General features: G+C 36.5%; 11 protein-coding genes across 11 annotated transcripts; 9 read left to right on the forward strand and 2 right to left on the reverse strand.

Moving 5' to 3' along the window:
- Window positions 1–30: 30 nt before the first annotated feature.
- FDP41_002794 (uncharacterized protein) lies at window positions 31–1,162 on the reverse strand (the record flags this gene model as incomplete). Its single annotated transcript, XM_044706027.1, has 2 exons — window positions 31–930; window positions 1,001–1,162. 2 exons carry the CDS (start codon window positions 1,160–1,162, stop codon window positions 31–33), a joined length of 1,062 nt encoding a protein of 353 aa, XP_044562992.1.
- A 481-nt stretch (window positions 1,163–1,643) lies between these two features.
- On the forward strand, window positions 1,644–3,626 carry FDP41_002795 (uncharacterized protein; the record flags this gene model as incomplete). Its single annotated transcript, XM_044706028.1, has 1 exon — window positions 1,644–3,626. One exon carries the CDS (start codon window positions 1,644–1,646, stop codon window positions 3,624–3,626), a length of 1,983 nt encoding a protein of 660 aa, XP_044562993.1.
- Window positions 3,627–3,725: 99 nt separating this feature from the next.
- Window positions 3,726–5,714, forward strand: FDP41_002796 (uncharacterized protein; the record flags this gene model as incomplete). Its single annotated transcript, XM_044706029.1, has 1 exon — window positions 3,726–5,714. One exon carries the CDS (start codon window positions 3,726–3,728, stop codon window positions 5,712–5,714), a length of 1,989 nt encoding a protein of 662 aa, XP_044562994.1.
- Window positions 5,715–6,068: 354 nt separating this feature from the next.
- Window positions 6,069–7,457, forward strand: FDP41_002797 (uncharacterized protein; the record flags this gene model as incomplete). The annotated part of the gene is made up of 1 exon (XM_044706030.1): window positions 6,069–7,457. One exon carries the CDS (start codon window positions 6,069–6,071, stop codon window positions 7,455–7,457), a length of 1,389 nt encoding a protein of 462 aa, XP_044562995.1.
- Window positions 7,458–7,576: 119 nt separating this feature from the next.
- Window positions 7,577–9,595, forward strand: FDP41_002798 (uncharacterized protein; the record flags this gene model as incomplete). The annotated part of the gene is made up of 6 exons (XM_044706031.1): window positions 7,577–7,632; window positions 7,754–7,764; window positions 7,855–7,905; window positions 8,044–8,196; window positions 8,311–8,445; window positions 8,607–9,595. The coding sequence occupies 6 exons, from the start codon at window positions 7,577–7,579 to the stop codon at window positions 9,593–9,595; spliced, it is 1,395 nt and encodes a 464-aa protein (XP_044562996.1).
- A 159-nt stretch (window positions 9,596–9,754) lies between these two features.
- Window positions 9,755–10,747, forward strand: FDP41_002799 (uncharacterized protein; the record flags this gene model as incomplete). Its single annotated transcript, XM_044706032.1, has 1 exon — window positions 9,755–10,747. The coding sequence occupies one exon, from the start codon at window positions 9,755–9,757 to the stop codon at window positions 10,745–10,747; it is 993 nt and encodes a 330-aa protein (XP_044562997.1).
- Window positions 10,748–10,785: 38 nt separating this feature from the next.
- Window positions 10,786–11,880, reverse strand: FDP41_002800 (uncharacterized protein; the record flags this gene model as incomplete). Its single annotated transcript, XM_044706035.1, has 2 exons — window positions 10,786–11,126; window positions 11,202–11,880. 2 exons carry the CDS (start codon window positions 11,878–11,880, stop codon window positions 10,786–10,788), a joined length of 1,020 nt encoding a protein of 339 aa, XP_044562998.1.
- Window positions 11,881–12,151: 271 nt separating this feature from the next.
- FDP41_002801 (uncharacterized protein) lies at window positions 12,152–12,454 on the forward strand (the record flags this gene model as incomplete). The annotated part of the gene is made up of 1 exon (XM_044706036.1): window positions 12,152–12,454. One exon carries the CDS (start codon window positions 12,152–12,154, stop codon window positions 12,452–12,454), a length of 303 nt encoding a protein of 100 aa, XP_044562999.1.
- A 215-nt stretch (window positions 12,455–12,669) lies between these two features.
- Window positions 12,670–14,656, forward strand: FDP41_002802 (uncharacterized protein; the record flags this gene model as incomplete). The annotated part of the gene is made up of 2 exons (XM_044706037.1): window positions 12,670–13,926; window positions 13,973–14,656. 2 exons carry the CDS (start codon window positions 12,670–12,672, stop codon window positions 14,654–14,656), a joined length of 1,941 nt encoding a protein of 646 aa, XP_044563000.1.
- A 25-nt stretch (window positions 14,657–14,681) lies between these two features.
- FDP41_002803 (uncharacterized protein) lies at window positions 14,682–15,389 on the forward strand (the record flags this gene model as incomplete). Its single annotated transcript, XM_044706038.1, has 1 exon — window positions 14,682–15,389. The coding sequence occupies one exon, from the start codon at window positions 14,682–14,684 to the stop codon at window positions 15,387–15,389; it is 708 nt and encodes a 235-aa protein (XP_044563001.1).
- A 295-nt stretch (window positions 15,390–15,684) lies between these two features.
- FDP41_002804 (uncharacterized protein) lies at window positions 15,685–16,783 on the forward strand (the record flags this gene model as incomplete). The annotated part of the gene is made up of 2 exons (XM_044706039.1): window positions 15,685–15,876; window positions 15,962–16,783. 2 exons carry the CDS (start codon window positions 15,685–15,687, stop codon window positions 16,781–16,783), a joined length of 1,014 nt encoding a protein of 337 aa, XP_044563002.1.
- Window positions 16,784–16,794: the final 11 nt, after the last annotated feature.

The following is a 16,794-nucleotide window of genomic DNA, read 5'->3' on the forward strand; positions in this document are numbered from 1 at the left end:
AGTATGTGAAAATAGTTAATAAATTTTTACTTAAAGGCAATATTGATCTTGGTTGAGTAATTCAAGTGCTGCTTTTTCATCCTTAGTGGAAACAGGTTCTTTGGCTACTTGGAACGCAGAAATAAGTGCCATTGTTTGTAGGGATTCACTTGTTCCAAATGACAATCTATATTCAATGTCGCTCATTTGTTCTAACAGATAAATTCGAACCGGCATTGGTATATTCAATCTCATCACATATTGAAAAACTTCTCTGATAATATCTTGTAGTGCTAAACCCCTGTCAGTTTTGATGCCTGTAATCCTTTTGTAGGCATCATGTAAACCATCATTGAACATTGCATTCACAATTTCTCTAATATCGCTCTTGAGTGGATTTCCTGTACACATGTGAACATTATCTTCAGTGATTTGACCAAAAGACATGTATGTTGATTGAAGAATGTTCACACACTTTCTCATATCACCATTAGATAATTTAAAAATTGCTTCTAAACCAAGTTGATTAAAAACCACATGTTCTGCATTACAAATTTGTTCCAATCTTGAAACAACCTCATGCTTCTTGAGAGGAGTAAATCTAAATCTAGTACATCTTGACTGCAATGCTGGAATAATCTTATTCACATAGTTACAAATTAAACAAAATCTAACATTTTTCGAATATTTCTCGATTGTACGTCTTAATGCTGCTTGTGCATCTTTAGTCAATTGATCAGCTTCATCTAAAATAATTAATTTGATGTCAGGTGTGTCTTGTTGTTTTTGTGTAGTCGCTGAAAAAAACTTTAACCCTCTTGTGGAAGCAAAGTCTTTAATTTCTTGTCTGATGACTTGAATTCCTCTATCATCACTAGCATTGAGTTCAAGAACATTATGCGATAAGTTGTTTCCGAAGATTTGTTTGGCAATGGCTAATACGGTACTTGTCTTGATTGGAGAGAATGAGATCATCATTGCCATGATCGTTAAAAGGCTTTCATCATCAAATGATTCTTACCTTTCCTGTTCCAGGTGGACCGTAGAATAACAAGTGAGGTAATCTTCGGCCATCGATCAATCGTTGAATGGTTGAAATAATTTCTGTGTGTGATAACAAGTCGGAGAGTTCATGTGGACGATATTTTTCAATCCACATTAAATTCTTTTCGTCTGATGACATTTTTTGGGCGCGCTAATTAAAATTTTTTTAATGGCGCGAGATAATTTCCCATGCTCTCGAGACTCTGTCCTTTGATTAATCAACAACAATCTATCATAAATCATTGAATGCATGAATTCATGAAAATTCTTAAAACAATGAATGAAAAAACAGTTCTGGAATGAGAATGACGAAATCAGCATTTCCACAATTTTTATTTGAAGTTGCTGCCCGCATATGGCCGAGTTGTTTTTCTGGAACTGTGGCAGCCAACTGGTCCAGCGTTCGAATCCCAGGGGTTGATGTTGTTATCGTGAGCAGTTTAAACACCTTTACTTCCGGGGTGCCTGCTAGGAAGTCACTACGTATCTTACGTTCGGCTTGTAAATAATGTACATAAAACCATCGAACAACGTTTATCATCGAATAAACCCATCCCTGAATTTTTATTTGAAGTTAAAAAAATTTGAAGTCATCTTATTGGTTGAAAATATTCATCACCATGCAAGACCCACAACAACAGGCAGCCAACCATAACAACAATGAGCAACATAATTTTCAAAATTCATTGTCTATGGCCAAAGTAGAACAATACATCGGAAGAGGTTTCTTTCAAATGCTTTTCCAAGAGCAACACGATGTAAACAACAAGTACAGCAAGGCTACAAAGCCACAATCATCCCGTGATGACGATGAAGAAGAAGAGGAAGATGATGAAGAAATTAATGCCGGAGTGGATGTTCAAAAGTTAATGAAAAAGAAGAGAATTATTAAAAACAGCGAAGGATATGAAAAAGAAGAAGAGGATTATGATTATTATGAAGTACTCGGGTTAGAAAAGCGTTGGCTCTCAACTCCCGATGATATTAGAAAAGCATATAAAAAGAAGGTCAAGGAATACCATCCCGATCACTTTAAAAAAGCCTCCTCCAACAATACGACCACTGTTGGAGAGAACAAACAAGTTCCCGATGATACCATGTTCAAAGTACTCACGAAAGCCTATGAAACTCTTTTAGATGAAAAAAAGAAATTAGCCTATGATTCAAGCGAACCATTTGATGACTCGATTCCAACCTATTCAACTCCTTCTACTCCACTCACAGAGGAGGAAGAACAAAAGAGATTCTTCTCAACATTTGCACCAGTTTTTGAAAGATGGTCCAAATGGTCTCGAGCTTTCCCAAATGTCCCTAAATTGGGTGATATGAAAACACCTTGGGAAGAGGTTGAGAGGTTTTACACATTTTGGGTCACATTTAAGAGTTGGAGAGACTTTAGTGGAGAGAGTGAATATGATGAATCAATGGCTGACTCAAGAGAAGAACGTCGTTGGATGAAACGTCAAAATGATAAGCTCAATCAAAAACGCAAAAAAGAAGAAAAGAAAAAGTTGAATGATTTAGTGGAACTTGCACGTCGTAATGATCCACGAGTTAAGAAAAAGAATGAAGAAATTGAACAAGAAAGAAAGAGAAAGGAAGAAGAAAAAGCTAAACGCGAACTAGAAAAACTTTTGAAAGAGGAACAAGAACGAAAGGCAGAAGAGGAACGACAAAGAAAGGCAGAACAAGAAGAACGCGAAAGAAAACAGAGAGAAAAAGAAGAATATGAACGAAAACAACAAGAAAAAATTCAAACTATTAAGAAAATGCGAGATATGTGTGAACCTTATTTAGTTTTAATTTTAAAACCAACGAAAAATCAAGAACAACCACCTTCAAAAATCAAAGCTGAAGATTTGGAATTTCTTCTCAGCAATTTACCAATTGATAACTTAATGAAAGCAGTTCAGAAATTAGAACCAATATTTGAGGAATCTAAAAAAACAAAGGATGACTCACTCTTTGTGAAAGCTTTTTATGAAATCGAGAATAAGGTGAGAGAAGTTGTTCGTAAAAAAGAAGAAGAAAAGAAACAATTACAAGCTCAACAAAAAAAGAATGCTGAAAAGAAGAGCTCTGAATGGACGCATGAAGAATTAACTCTCCTTGCAAAAGCAATTGCTCTCTATCCAGGAGGAACTCAACAGAGATGGGTTCGTGTTGCCGAATATGTTGGAACTAAAACACCAGAAGAGGTTCAACAAAAAACAGGAGAAATTCGTAAAAAAACAAGTACAGGTGAAGTAATTCCGAAGAGAGATGAAAAGGATTACTTTGGTGAGTTCCAAAAAGCAAATGCTAAAAATCAAACCTCAAAAAAGAAGGAAGAAGAACAAAAGAAGATGGAAGAACAATATCACATTGGATCAAAAACGAATCAACCAGTCATAGAAACTTCCTCCTCCACAACAGGTGTGGAAAATTGGACAGCACTACAACAGAAAGCACTCGAGACAGGAATTCGACAATTCAAAGAGTTGAAAGGAGATGCAAAATGGGAAAAGATTGCTGAAATAGTTCCTGGAAAATCAGCTCAAGATTGTAAGGATCGTTTTGAATACTGTCGACAACTTGCATTGGCAAAGAAGAACAAACAATAAATCATCATTTCTGGATGAGGTTTCAGCAGAAACATTTTATGTATCCTATGTATGACAGTTCGGATGGTCGACCTTTCTTTTTATCACAACGCAAAAAAAATGAATCTTTCTCAACTCACCCCCGATCTCAAGCTAAAACTTCTTTCCATGCTCTCTGCGTCATCGTCCTCCTCGTCTTCATCATCTTCACCCTCCTCATCCACAAGAACAACCTCCAATAAGGACATAGTTTCGGAGTTGGACCACACAATTTCCAAACAAGACAAACAATTCATTCTCTCCGTGATCAATTCCATTCAAGAACAAGGCTATTTCATCAAAGATGAATTTCAACCAAACGACTTGACACAACAAACAAAAGAGCAAATGATTGAAATGAAAACATCATTACACCAAGCTGGAATGGGAGAAGGATCTACCAAATACATCAACTCCTCACTTCGAGGTGATTTATTCAAATGGATTTCGGAACACGATGTTGAAGAGAATACTCCACTCAGAAAAACTCTATCCAATTTGAATAGAATTCGTCATGTTTTAAATTACGTCTTTAATTTACAATTAGATAGAAATAGTATACAAATTGCATTCTATTCCAATGGTGCTCGATATGTCCGTCATGCAGATGCCACACCATTACAGTCACCCGATCGACGATTAACATTTTTATTATACTTCAATGATAAATCAAGTATTGATGGAGGTTCTTTACAATTGTACAGAAAGGAACGATCCTTTGACAACGAATATAGAACTCCCTATGAATATCAATTTAAAGAAATTTCAGAAAATCAAGTCACAGTGAAACCTTTGTTCAATCGATTGCTAGCATTTTCATCTGAATATTACCATGAAGTGTTACCATCACTTAGTGATCGATTTTCATTGACCATGTGGATGTATGGACATGTAGATGTATGGCAAAGAATTAGAGAATATTCTCGAACGACAATTTTTGTTTCGATTTGTGCATATAGAGACAGTGAATTACAACATACACTCAAAGATATGTTTGAAAAAGCTTACTATCCTGATCGATTGAGAGTTGGAATATGTTTACAGGTTCATGAGAATGACTCTGTGAACGACGAATTTGATTATAGAAATCAATCTTATTCACATCAAATTAAGGAAATTATTATCAATTACAAGTCATCGAAAGGACCATGTTTTGCCCGATTTTTAATTCAGAAATATTTATATCAACAAGAAGATTATTATCTTCAAATTGATTCACATATGAGATTTGATGATGGATGGGATGTAACACTCATCAAGCAATTGCATCAATGTGAAGAAGAAGAAAAGTTCACAAGCAACATGTCTGTCAAAAAATCACCACTTGCAATCTCCAAGTGTATCCTTACCACATATCCTGTTGGTTATGAATTGCCTAACAAAATTCCAGAACATGCCCAACCAACAATTATGGTTGCAAAATCCTTCACAAAAGATGAGAATGGTTTTGAAATGTTGCGACTTGGAGCTCGTGTGATGATGCAACATTTATCCAAACCTGTAAAGAGTATCTTTTTTGCTGCTGGATTTGCCTTTTCACGTGGAAGTCTTGTATTGGAATGTCCTTATGAAGAATTGCCCTATCTATTCTTTGGTGAAGAAATGTACATGCTAGAGAAATTCCACTCGAAAGCATATCAAATTTATTCACCATCTGAACCAATCGTTTATCACTTGTGGTCGAGAAGTCACCGAAAAGCATTGTGGCAAGACCAACAAGAAGAATCCTCCGATCGGAGGATGGACATTCGATGGACATTGTCATGGAAATCATTTGTAGAGAATCACTTTAAACAATTTACAAAAACTACAGTGGTGAATATTGACAGTGTAGAATATGAGAGCATCAATGATGCTGAACAGATTCAATGCATCAAACAACATTCTCAGCATATGGTTCAACGAAAGCTCAAAATGATAAACCCGCCAATGACTTGCAGCGATGATTGCTCTCACCCAAACGAAGATTCTTCTTCCTTCTTTGAGTATTGTGGAATTGACTTTACACAACGAAGGATTTATGAGAAGGCACAACGAGGAGGTTTACCACAGCACTACACCCTGATTTGAAATTTATATATTTGGTGATAAACGCGTGAATCGGAAAGCCGGTTTGGTGATGCAAAACTCCTCTGTCGTCGTTCATGTAGCATGATACCGAAGGAGTGAGCTGTAATCCAGCTGTAAATACTGCAGTTGTGTGGATGCAACTCGGCGATTTGAATCAGTTTCAATACAAAAGGCATCGCCTTAATCACATTTTCGGGGATTTTTTTTTGAGATAAATTAGCGAGGCTCCAATCATTTTCGCCACCCAACATCCAGAACGCCAGTTTACAACAGTGATCAATTGAATAGAATTTCGCTCCATTAAACCTAGAAAAAAAACGCTCAACATCATCATCATTCAACAACACCCCGAGAATGAGATCTGCTATCAACAAAGTCTCCAACAAGGCTCTCCTTCAAGCTTTTACTCCATCAACAACTCAAAGATTTTATTCTGCTGAATTGAAGGCTATCTTGGCTAAGCAAATTCCAGAGAAGCAAGCAGAAATTAAATCAATCAGAGAAAAGCACGGTTCAGTCTCCCTTGGTGAGTGCACCATCGAAATGGCATACCAAGGTATGAGAGGTATCAAGGGCTTAGTTACCGAAACTTCTCTCTTGGACCCTGAGGAGGGTATCAGATTCAGAGGATACAGCATCCCAGAATGTCAAGAAAAGCTTCCAAAGGCTAAGGGCGGCCAAGAACCACTCCCAGAAGCAATGCTGTGGTTGTTGTTAACCGGACAAGTACCAACCGATCAACAAGTTGAAGCTTTGAGAGTTGACTTGCAACAAAGATCCACACAAGTCGATAAACAAACGATTGACTTTGTAAAGAGTATCCCAAGCAATCTTCATCCAATGACACAATTTTCTATGGCTATCTTGGCTTTGCAAAAGGATTCCAAGTTTGCCCAAGCATATCAAAATGGAGTACACAAGAAGGAATATTGGATTCATACATATGAAGATGTTTTAAATTGTATTTCTCGTTTGCCAACAATTGCTTCCATCATTTATAGAAAGACATATCACAACGCAAAGTATATTGAAAGTGATAAATCTTTGGATTGGGCTGCTGATTATGCTCATATGATGGGTTATTCAGGAAACAAGGAGATTGCCGAATTGTTCCGTTTGTATTTGAGTATTCACACCGATCACGAAGGTGGTAACGTTTCCGCACACGCAACTCACCTTGTTGGTAGTGCCTTGTCTGATCCATATTTGTCACTCAGTGCTGGTATGAACGGTTTGGCTGGTCCATTGCACGGTTTGGCCAACCAAGAAGTATTGAGATGGTTGAAGGAAGTTCAAAAGGAATTGAACGGAAGAGAACCAACTAAGGAAGTGTTGAGACAAATCATTTGGGATACCTTGAACAGTGGACGTGTCGTTCCAGGATATGGTCACGCTGTTTTGAGAAAGACTGATCCAAGATATACTTGTCAAAGAGAGTTTGCTCTCAAGTACATGAAGGATGATCCATTGTTCAAGCTAGTTTCAACTTTGTATGAAGTTGTTCCTGATGTTTTGACCGAACACGGAAAGACCAAGAATCCATGGCCAAACGTTGATGCTCACTCTGGATGCTTGTTGCAACATTACGGAATTGTCGAAGAAGATTATTACACTGTTATGTTCGGAGTTAGTCGTGCTATTGGTGTTTTATCTAGCTTGATGTGGGATAGAGCTTTGGGTCTTCCAATTGAACGACCAAAGTCTGTTACCACTGAATTGATTAAGAAGTTCTTGAAGATTTAATAAATTAACTAAGCCTGTATCTATATTATATGACATGAATTTATTGAATTTTTATTTATGAAGATGACGACCCTTTTTCGGAGTTTGAAATGTGACGTGGAATGCACCAGAAGTAAAAAATGAATATAGCCAGAAGGCTGGTGTCAAAGAAGAAGAAGCGTTATCAAGAAGGAGGGTATGTCACATCGAGAATACATTCATCACTGTTTAATTCTGAATCTTGTTGCAATGATCATCATCATTTTCACTTGATCAAATCGGATTCATTTAATACTACAAATCTCAACAACAAAAAGATTTGATTTGGGTATGTTGATGTTGTTGATGTAGGAATACTTTCGTCAACACAATCATTGATTATCATTTATATAAATCGAATCACCTACTACTCCTATAGACTTGACCTATGTCACTCCAAATATCATTGCGATGGGATTTCCCAGTGTCGGTATGTTTATACTCCGTAGTGTTAGTGATTCACTCTGACATTTGTGATGACAATTCAATGATCACTTTCGTTCCAATCAATTGATTGCCACATCAAATCTCTTCAACCATTTCACAATCACCACCACAACAACCACAGGAAAGGAAGCTCTCTTTAGAAATCCAATGGATGAAGTCCAACGAATGTTAAAAAGAAATCATGGAGATCACTACAAGGTCTATAATTTATGTTCTGAAAAAACTTATGAACCATCTTCTTTTGATGGAAGAGTTGAGAGATTTCCATTTGATGGTATGTTCTTAAGAACATGTGTGAATAGGAATGTTCATAGGACTTTAATCTCTCTGTATATACCTATTCAACATTCAAATGAATCACATGCCACATTCATGATGATGAGGATAGATCACAATGCTCCTCCTTTTGAAATCATGTTACCCTGTTGTAGAAGTATGGATGAATGGTTGAAACAAGATCCAAGAAATGTTGCCATCATTCACTGTAAAGCTGGAAAGGGAAGAACTGGAACGATGATTTGTGGTAGGTAGTAGTAGTAGTAGTAGTGATAATTATAATAATACTATGGATGGAATAATTTTAATATGGATGGAATAATAATACTATTGAATAATTTTAATATGGAATAATAATTATAATACTATGGAATAATATGAATGGATGCATCTCACACACACACTCAGCCTATCTTCTCTATTGTGGTGCTCATAAAACACCAGAATCAAGTATGGATTTCTATGCAGAATCAAGAACTCGTAATAAGGAAGGTGTGACCATTCCCTCTCAGAGACGTTATGTCAATTATTTTTATGAATATTTAAAAAATGGAATTCAATATCCGAGACCTAATCTATCTCTCTATTTAGATTTAATGATTTTATTGAATCCACCTCAATCTATTCTTGGTGGAACATTTAAACTTGTGATTAATGACAAAGATGGAAATACCATATTTTCATACAAGTATAAATCTAAAAAAGAAAGTGATACAATTATTACTGTTCCATTATTAACCTCACATAACAGTAAGAGAGTACCACTCACAGGTGATTTGAAAGTATTATTTTATGAAATTAATTTGACCACCTCTAAACAATTATTCCATTTTTGGGTGAATACCTTCTTTTGTCCTCAGAACAATATTTTAGTATTACAGAAAATTGAAATTGATAAGATTAGTCGAAAGAGTACCTTCCCTGATGATTTTAGACTCGAGTTGCAATTCAGTGAGGCACCACCCGGTGAGGTTGAGGCTTATTATTCATCTCAAAAAAAACTCAACTCTAGTCCATTACCCAGTGCGGGCGCCTATAAGAAACCACCACCACCCTCCTCAAGTAGTCCTTCCTTACTTCCATCTTCAACTCCGAATGTAGGAACCTCTCTGGCAAGGAATGTTGGTGAACAATCATCAAACAACAACGATCAGAATTTAGACTCTAACAATTCCGAAGAGAATTTGGTTGAGGATGATGAAGATGAGGAAGAGGAAGATGAGTCATGTACTCCATTATCTTCATGTATGATTGGTGAAGATGATGATGATGTCATCAATGTAGACGATGGTGCAGATGCTTACTCTTCTGGATGCGAATATAATGATGGCTATATTGATGAGGAAGATTTTATTCAAAAATTGGAATTGAAATATAATCAAATGAGAAATAATTAGAATATTAGCGTAAGGAGAATCTCCCTTATTGTTGTACAATAAAGAAACCACCTTTTTAAAAGCATCAATTCACCATTTCCTCATTGTATCTCTCAACTTCGTGAATTTCTAAAGTTTTGATAAAACATGCCTTTACAAAATGACTTTCCATTAAAAAAAATGTCCAATCAGCCCGCAAAGAAAAAGACAAAATCGTCGTCGGAAGTGGCCAATGCATTAGCCTCTTCAACGACGACATCAACAGCACAGAAAAAACCAGGCACATGGTGGTTCTGGTACTATAAGGATGCATTAAAAACAAATTCCGAAATTCCTTCCTTTTCAGTGGAAGGAAGAAAAAGTTTATTGAGTTATATTTTGGGTACCCGACGAGTATTGAAACATGAGGATTTAAAAACGAGTACTAGTAGTAGCATTGGTACCACACAAGTTCAATGTTTGATTTTCTTTCCGAAAGCAGATCATTCTACCGACCAATTTGCTGCTGCGCTTGTTCAATCTTTTAAATCATCAGTGGTTTTATCAAAACAAAAGAATAATATTCACATATTTATTACTTGCCCGAGTTTAGAGAATTTTGATCAAAATACAAAGAATATTCCATCCGGGGTGAATGTTTGGGCTGATGTGAATGGAGCAGTTGCTGATAAATTTGGAATGAGACCTCTCATTCAAGATATAAATTTAAATGATTTATTAGGAACTGATGAAAAGAAAAAGAGCTCATACAGCAAACAAACAGTCATTGGAATGTTTTTTGCAATGAATGGTAAAATTGTGAAATCTCCTGCATTTCAACCCAAATTACAAACAGTTACTTTGGATACCATGAAAAGTGTTTATGATTTCATTGAAAAATGTCAAGGTAATATTTCGAAAATTACGGCACCAGATTCCTATGCCGCAGATTTGACTGAGAATGATTTAAAGACGCTTCATTCGGCTGCTTGGAATGACTATCAGAGAGAGTTAAATCAAATGAATTTGGATTTGGGATTGGGAGGTTCTTCAACCAGAAAAAACAAGACGCCGTCAGCACCAAAGAAAACTGCAAGTACAAAAACAAGCAAGACATCGACTGTTTCCACAAAAAAGAAAAATATTGCTGCTACTTCCACAAAACTCCCTCCACAAAGACTTTCCAAATTGTAAACTCAAATTATTCGCAGCTTGCAAATTGTCACAAAAATTTATTGATCTGAACTAGCAACGATGGTAGTATCAATTCTATTGAGTTGAATCAAATCGGTATTCTCTTCTTTCAAAGTGAGAATGGGAGCCAAGACATTTGGATTGCCAATGACAGTTTGATCCATATTGTACTGAGCGTTAAAGGCGTGGTTATTCATTAAATCTTTCCAAGATGATTCTCTAATTGAGAATTCTCGTAATAAATAATTTTGTCCAAATTTGTGAAATAAACGAGTATCAATGCATCGAATACAAACTCCATCTACACGAAGGAAGAACCTCATCAAAACGTAAAATGAATGATTCATGACTCGAATTTTAACAGTCAAGTGAGAAACTCCTATGACCAATAATGATTTGCAAAACACATGAATACCATAAATGTGAATGAACATTTGTTTCAACAACAACATACCATGGTCGTGTAATTCATCTTCAAATAAAACAATTTCATCATAAAATAGAATTGGATCATCTTTCCTTTTAAGTAAATCATAGTCAATTTTGTGAGTTTTTGTTGGAACAATTGAACAGGATGGTATTTCACTCTCATCGCTGCTTGTTGGAACAGATCCTTTGTACAATGTGGTAAATGTCCAATCAATTCCATCATCTCTTTCGTTTACATCATTTAATTGGTCGTTTGAGTTTGGAATTTTCTTATTCATCCAAGTCTCGTGACAATTGACTTTAATTTTTTGAATATGTGCGCATTGATCAATTGCTTCATTCTTTGCATACAAAAGTGCATCCCTTGTATTGAAATGATATTCAAATCCATTGGATGTATTTGTTATTGTCAAATAAGAATTAAATGTTTGCTCAGGAATGGCAAAGATTTTTAATTCTTCTTTCAACTCATCGGATTCCGTTTGATTGAGAATGGGTGTTTTGAGAGTATCAAACTTCCAATCATTGATTTGAAAGGTATCGTGCTGAGGAGTGGCATTGGTGGTACTTGAAAAGTTGCTCACTCCGATCTGATAGGAAGGTCGAGAGGTTGAGGAGGATGAGGATGAAGGAAATGGTACTCTGAAGGGAGTTGAGTTTGAAGAGGAGAGGTTGTTCGTGGTGGTCGGAAAGCGAGTCGTCATGTTGATGATGGTGGTGGTGGTGGGTATATATATCGATCGGTGTGGAAATGGTGAGCAACAAGAACGAAGAATCGAGTTATTTTTTTTGGCCTTTCAAAGTCTCGAAGGGGACATGACAAGGAACTGGCTGTGACTCTCCAATCACAATTCTGAAATATGTGATTAATAATATTATAAGTGCAAATCAATTCAGCTGTTCCGAGTTGAATAATAATTTTTGATCATCAAAGCTCAACAGTTTCAGATGGTTTCAAAGTCCATTTACAAAAAAATGCAAAGCAACACAACCACCACCACTCACTTTGTTCCATCATCATCAACAACAACAACATCATCATCAAGCCTTTTTGATATACTTAATTTTACAAAGCCAATATTTACAAAACTTTCCACCGTAGTAGTATTTCCCTTTTTATCGGGAGTTTTCTCTGCTTTGGGCGAGTATTCAATGAGATTTATGTATTCAAAATTTCAACAAGTATCAAAGAAAAATAACACTACTGAATATGATCCTTTAGAGACATTTGTTACTAACGGAAGACCATTAAATACATTAAAAAGAAAAAAGATTTAATATTTTTATTTGTGCAAAAGGTCTATTGATTAAATTGTTTAAATGCTTGCAATGTGCTAGAAGAGAAGTGATCTTTGTGAATTGAATCTATTTTTCTGATAAATTTGTTTCCCATGTTGTTAGGCTATAAAGTGCTGCGTTTGGTGAGCTACTCAACAACAGCAATATAGTCGAACAACAACAGCACGTGAAACGAATGGGTAAGTCCAAAAAAAATGAATGACCCAAACCTCGAAAGCGTACCCGCTGCAGAGAATGATGATATGGAACGCACAACCGAGGCGGCCACGACAACAGAGAGGCTTCAGGGTAACAGTTGCAATGAAGAACTAAGTCATGTGCAGAACCAACCAGAAGAAAATGAGCTAGAAAATGATGATGAGGCACTGCTTCGAGCGGCAAGCCTTAATCATTCCCTAACAATGATGCCATCCTCGCCAGAATGTATTTCTACCGAATCACCCATGTCCCATTCAACACCTCCACCCCCAAATAGTGAGAGTGTTTGTAATAATAGTTCATCCTTTAGAGAAGGTGATCCACTTTCTCCCTTCCGCTTTATCCATCCCTCAAAGTATGATGATGATACTCACAGCCTTACTATGGGCCGTTTGCGTTATGACGATGTTGGCGAAGAAGAGGACAATTCTGTTCATACCTCCCCCGCTGATAATATTAGAAGTACTCCGGTTCCACGCTTGATGTTTCATCATCGTCTTCATCAGGCTCTCGATGATAGTGTTGTCATTAGCACTCCAATCTCATCTACATTACTCACCGGTGAACAGAATAAGAATTACGATACTCCTCTCACCTTAACAAGTACCACTAATTCTGAAGGCTCGCTTGTACAACATCAGTTTTACAGGGTCCAAGAAACTGATGAATTTACCAACACTGAAAGTCGTTCTCCTTTGCCCTCCTTCTTCTCAACCTTAAATATCTCACCTTCAATGACCACTTCGCCCAACTCATTCGCTACGATATCAACACTCCCATCAACTCCTTCAATAGCTCATCCGCTCAATCGTGGTGGATCATTTAGATTGGGCACCGACAGCACCTCACCTCAGTCTGCATTAACCAGGTCCTCTTCGACATCGAAACTTTTGCAACAGTCGTCTCCGTATAGATTTTTAAAGTCTTCCCTTTCCTCTTCAAATCTAATGTTATCTGCACCTCTTCGCTTGTCAGAAATTCCAAATCAACTCATTGAAGATAAATTGAAGGAATTACGTAAACAATTACAAGGTCATCCTATGATATCATCTCCGAGATATTACACCATCCCATCGTATCGAAGTGTATATTCACACTCACACACTGAAGCTGGAGTGGATACAGATCGGATGTTGCAGGGCTTTGTTAGATCCTGTAGAAAAGACATTTATCAAAATGGAATATTAAGAGATGAATTCAAAAAACATATTCAGAACGTGTGTGATTCAGATGGAAGAGTAAGGAAAAATGCTGTAAGTTGTTGTTGAAACTCAGTTTAAGAGACTTACAAAATTTAAGATTGAGAATATCAAAATACTGGATAGGTCATTTTCTACGTCCTCATTGTTGACAAGTCAAGAACATGCAAAACTGCATCCACATCGAGTTGAGTCTCTGCCTTCGTTCGACCACATCCAACCACGAGTATCACATTTACCTAAACAACCTCCAACTCCAGAACCTGTTGAAAAGTTGTTTCCACCTTTCAGGTCTAAGTGCGCTCTCACTCAAAGAGTTAACTCCAGATTTATGGAATGGTGTGAACAAAAGAAGGAAAATAGTGTCTCTTGTTCGCCACTGAAGTCATCCCCAAAAACACTCCAAGGAAGAAAAACGAGAAAAGGTGCGGATAGAGAAAGCAATGATGCATCTCTGTCCTCCTCACCATCTTTAGTTGTTACAAAAGAAAAGACGAACGAACCTTGTCTCGAAGCTTCTCCTTTATCAACTAAGAGACAAGACTCCATTCAACAAAATGGTCAATTGAAATCACCACGCACTCCCAACACATCTTTGAATAAGAGTCAGACTGCATTGTCAAGTGGAGACAAAAAAGTAGCACAAAATGAAGCCCTACCATTAAGAATAAGCGCTTTATATAATTTAGCAATGAATATCAACTCTCCTTCAAGACGAGAACAAATTGAAAAAGAAAAACAAGACTTTCTCGACAAGTGCATTTCTTTCCAAAAGCGAAAATAATCGAACAAGAAAATTTGAAACAAAAATGGCCGACAGCAACAAGGCTTCCTCCACTCATTTAGTGGACGAAATGCTTGCTCTTCCACCAAGAACACAATCTTCTTCCGAACCTTCTCCTCTTGTTACGATGAATAAACATCAACAAAACGAAATTAATGGAAATATTAACAAATTACCAGAACAACCAACCGTTCAATATCGACTCGAGTTTGATGAATTATCGGAACGTAAAGAAAAGCGATTGAAAGACCTACTGAGAAATGATGAATATCAATTTAATTATCCTCTTTATAATTTCGATCAAAAGAATTATAGACGTATTCCATACCTAGATCCGAGATTTGTTGCATTTAAACAACATGTAGAAGAAGGTTTTGCCATGCAGCTTGCCAAACATAGACAAATAGCAGACAATCACAAGATACCTCTCATACTGTCATCATTCATTACTTCGACATTACTTTGGAAGAAACCGAAAGAGAAAGTAACGAATTATATGCTTTTCATCACTGGAACACTCGGATTCAGTTACTTGTATTCCAATAATTTAGCCTATGGTGGTATGATTAATCGAGTGAATATTGAGACTCATCGAATATTGATTCACGAAAAAAAGACGTATGGACAGAGTGAACAACAATTGAAAACAATGGCTGAGCAAATTGATCAACAAATTGAAAAGGAAATGAAGGAGAGAGAAACAACACCAGGTAATGATGATTTAAGAGAATGATCACACTGTGGTGATTGTGGAGTCTTATATGATTGGGTCCAAAAACCACCCATCTTTGATCATCTATGGGAATGATAATTGGGCATGATGGGAGAATTATTGTTGATAGGGATGATGGTCTATATAGGAACAACGACACAACAAGGAAGTCCTCCTCTCGTTCTCTCTCTCTCTCTCGCATTGATTATTATTATTCACTGACCACTACTGGTTCATTAAAGTCATATTGTCGTCAATAATTGGATGTAAACTCAATCGTAGTCGATGAGGGTTGTTCAAAAAACAGCGCCAAAAAATGTCTTGTCTGCAAGCAAAAGACCTCCCAACAACTCCACGAGCAAACAACATGCTCTATGAACAAGGACAAACCCCCAACCACACACCCTACGACGAGGAATCAATGCTTGAATTAATGAGGGAGAGATTAAGTGAGGTTGGTCTCTCCTGCTCTGGTCTCGGAATTGTTTTTTACAAACTTAATCTAGGGGTAAGTAGTCGTTAAAAAATCAATCGGTTTTGGTCATTATACAACCCTTCTTCAATGCTCAACAATTGTTGAACGTACTTCTTAGAGATTAAATCTTCAATCGACCACAACTCTTTCACGCATCAAAATTGCTCAAAACTTTCCTCATTTACGAGTGATTGATGTGAGTCATAATGAACTCACGGATTTGAGGTTTCTTTCGGACATGCATTCACTCGTCCAATTAAATGCTAGTAACAATAAGATTCAATCACTACTTGATTTCAATATGATGGATGAAAATCCATCAAAAATTTCGTTAATTGAAGCAAATTTCAGTAACAATCTCTTGACTTGCTTTGATCATTTAATACCATTTTCAAAGAGTTTAAAGAGGCTAAATATCTCAAACAATAATATTGATCATGACCTAGTAGAATTAAATGTTCTATCCAATTTGGTCGAGTTAGACATTTCAAATAATCGTATCTCATCATTGAAATTAACAGAATTGAAATATTTAAAAATATTGAATGCAGAAAGTAATCAACTCGAATGCATTTCCGGAGTTTGTTCATGGTCACTGCAGCAACTCAACTTGAAGAATAACAATATTCAAAATTTATCTCAATTTCAATCTCTAAAATTACTATTTAAATTGAATCTAGAAAATAATAAGATTGAGAGGTTTGAAGAGATTAATCACTTGGCTGACCTAACGTTCATGTATGACTTGTCACTGTTAGGAAATCCATTCATCATCAAACCAACAAATGACTCACTAGAGGTTTCAATTATTTACAAAAATTCAATTCTCTTTCGATTGCCTCAAATTGTAATTTTAGATCAATTCGAAGTGAGCAGTGAAGAGAAAGTGAGAGCCATGTTATTCCATCAACAACAACAACAACAATTAGAGAATAAGTGAGAATAAAAAAG

The sequence above is a fragment of the Naegleria fowleri genome (assembly GCF_008403515.1).
Source record: "Naegleria fowleri strain ATCC 30894 chromosome Unknown tig30, whole genome shotgun sequence".
NCBI lineage: Eukaryota > Heterolobosea > Eutetramitea > Acrasida > Naegleriidae > Naegleria > Naegleria fowleri.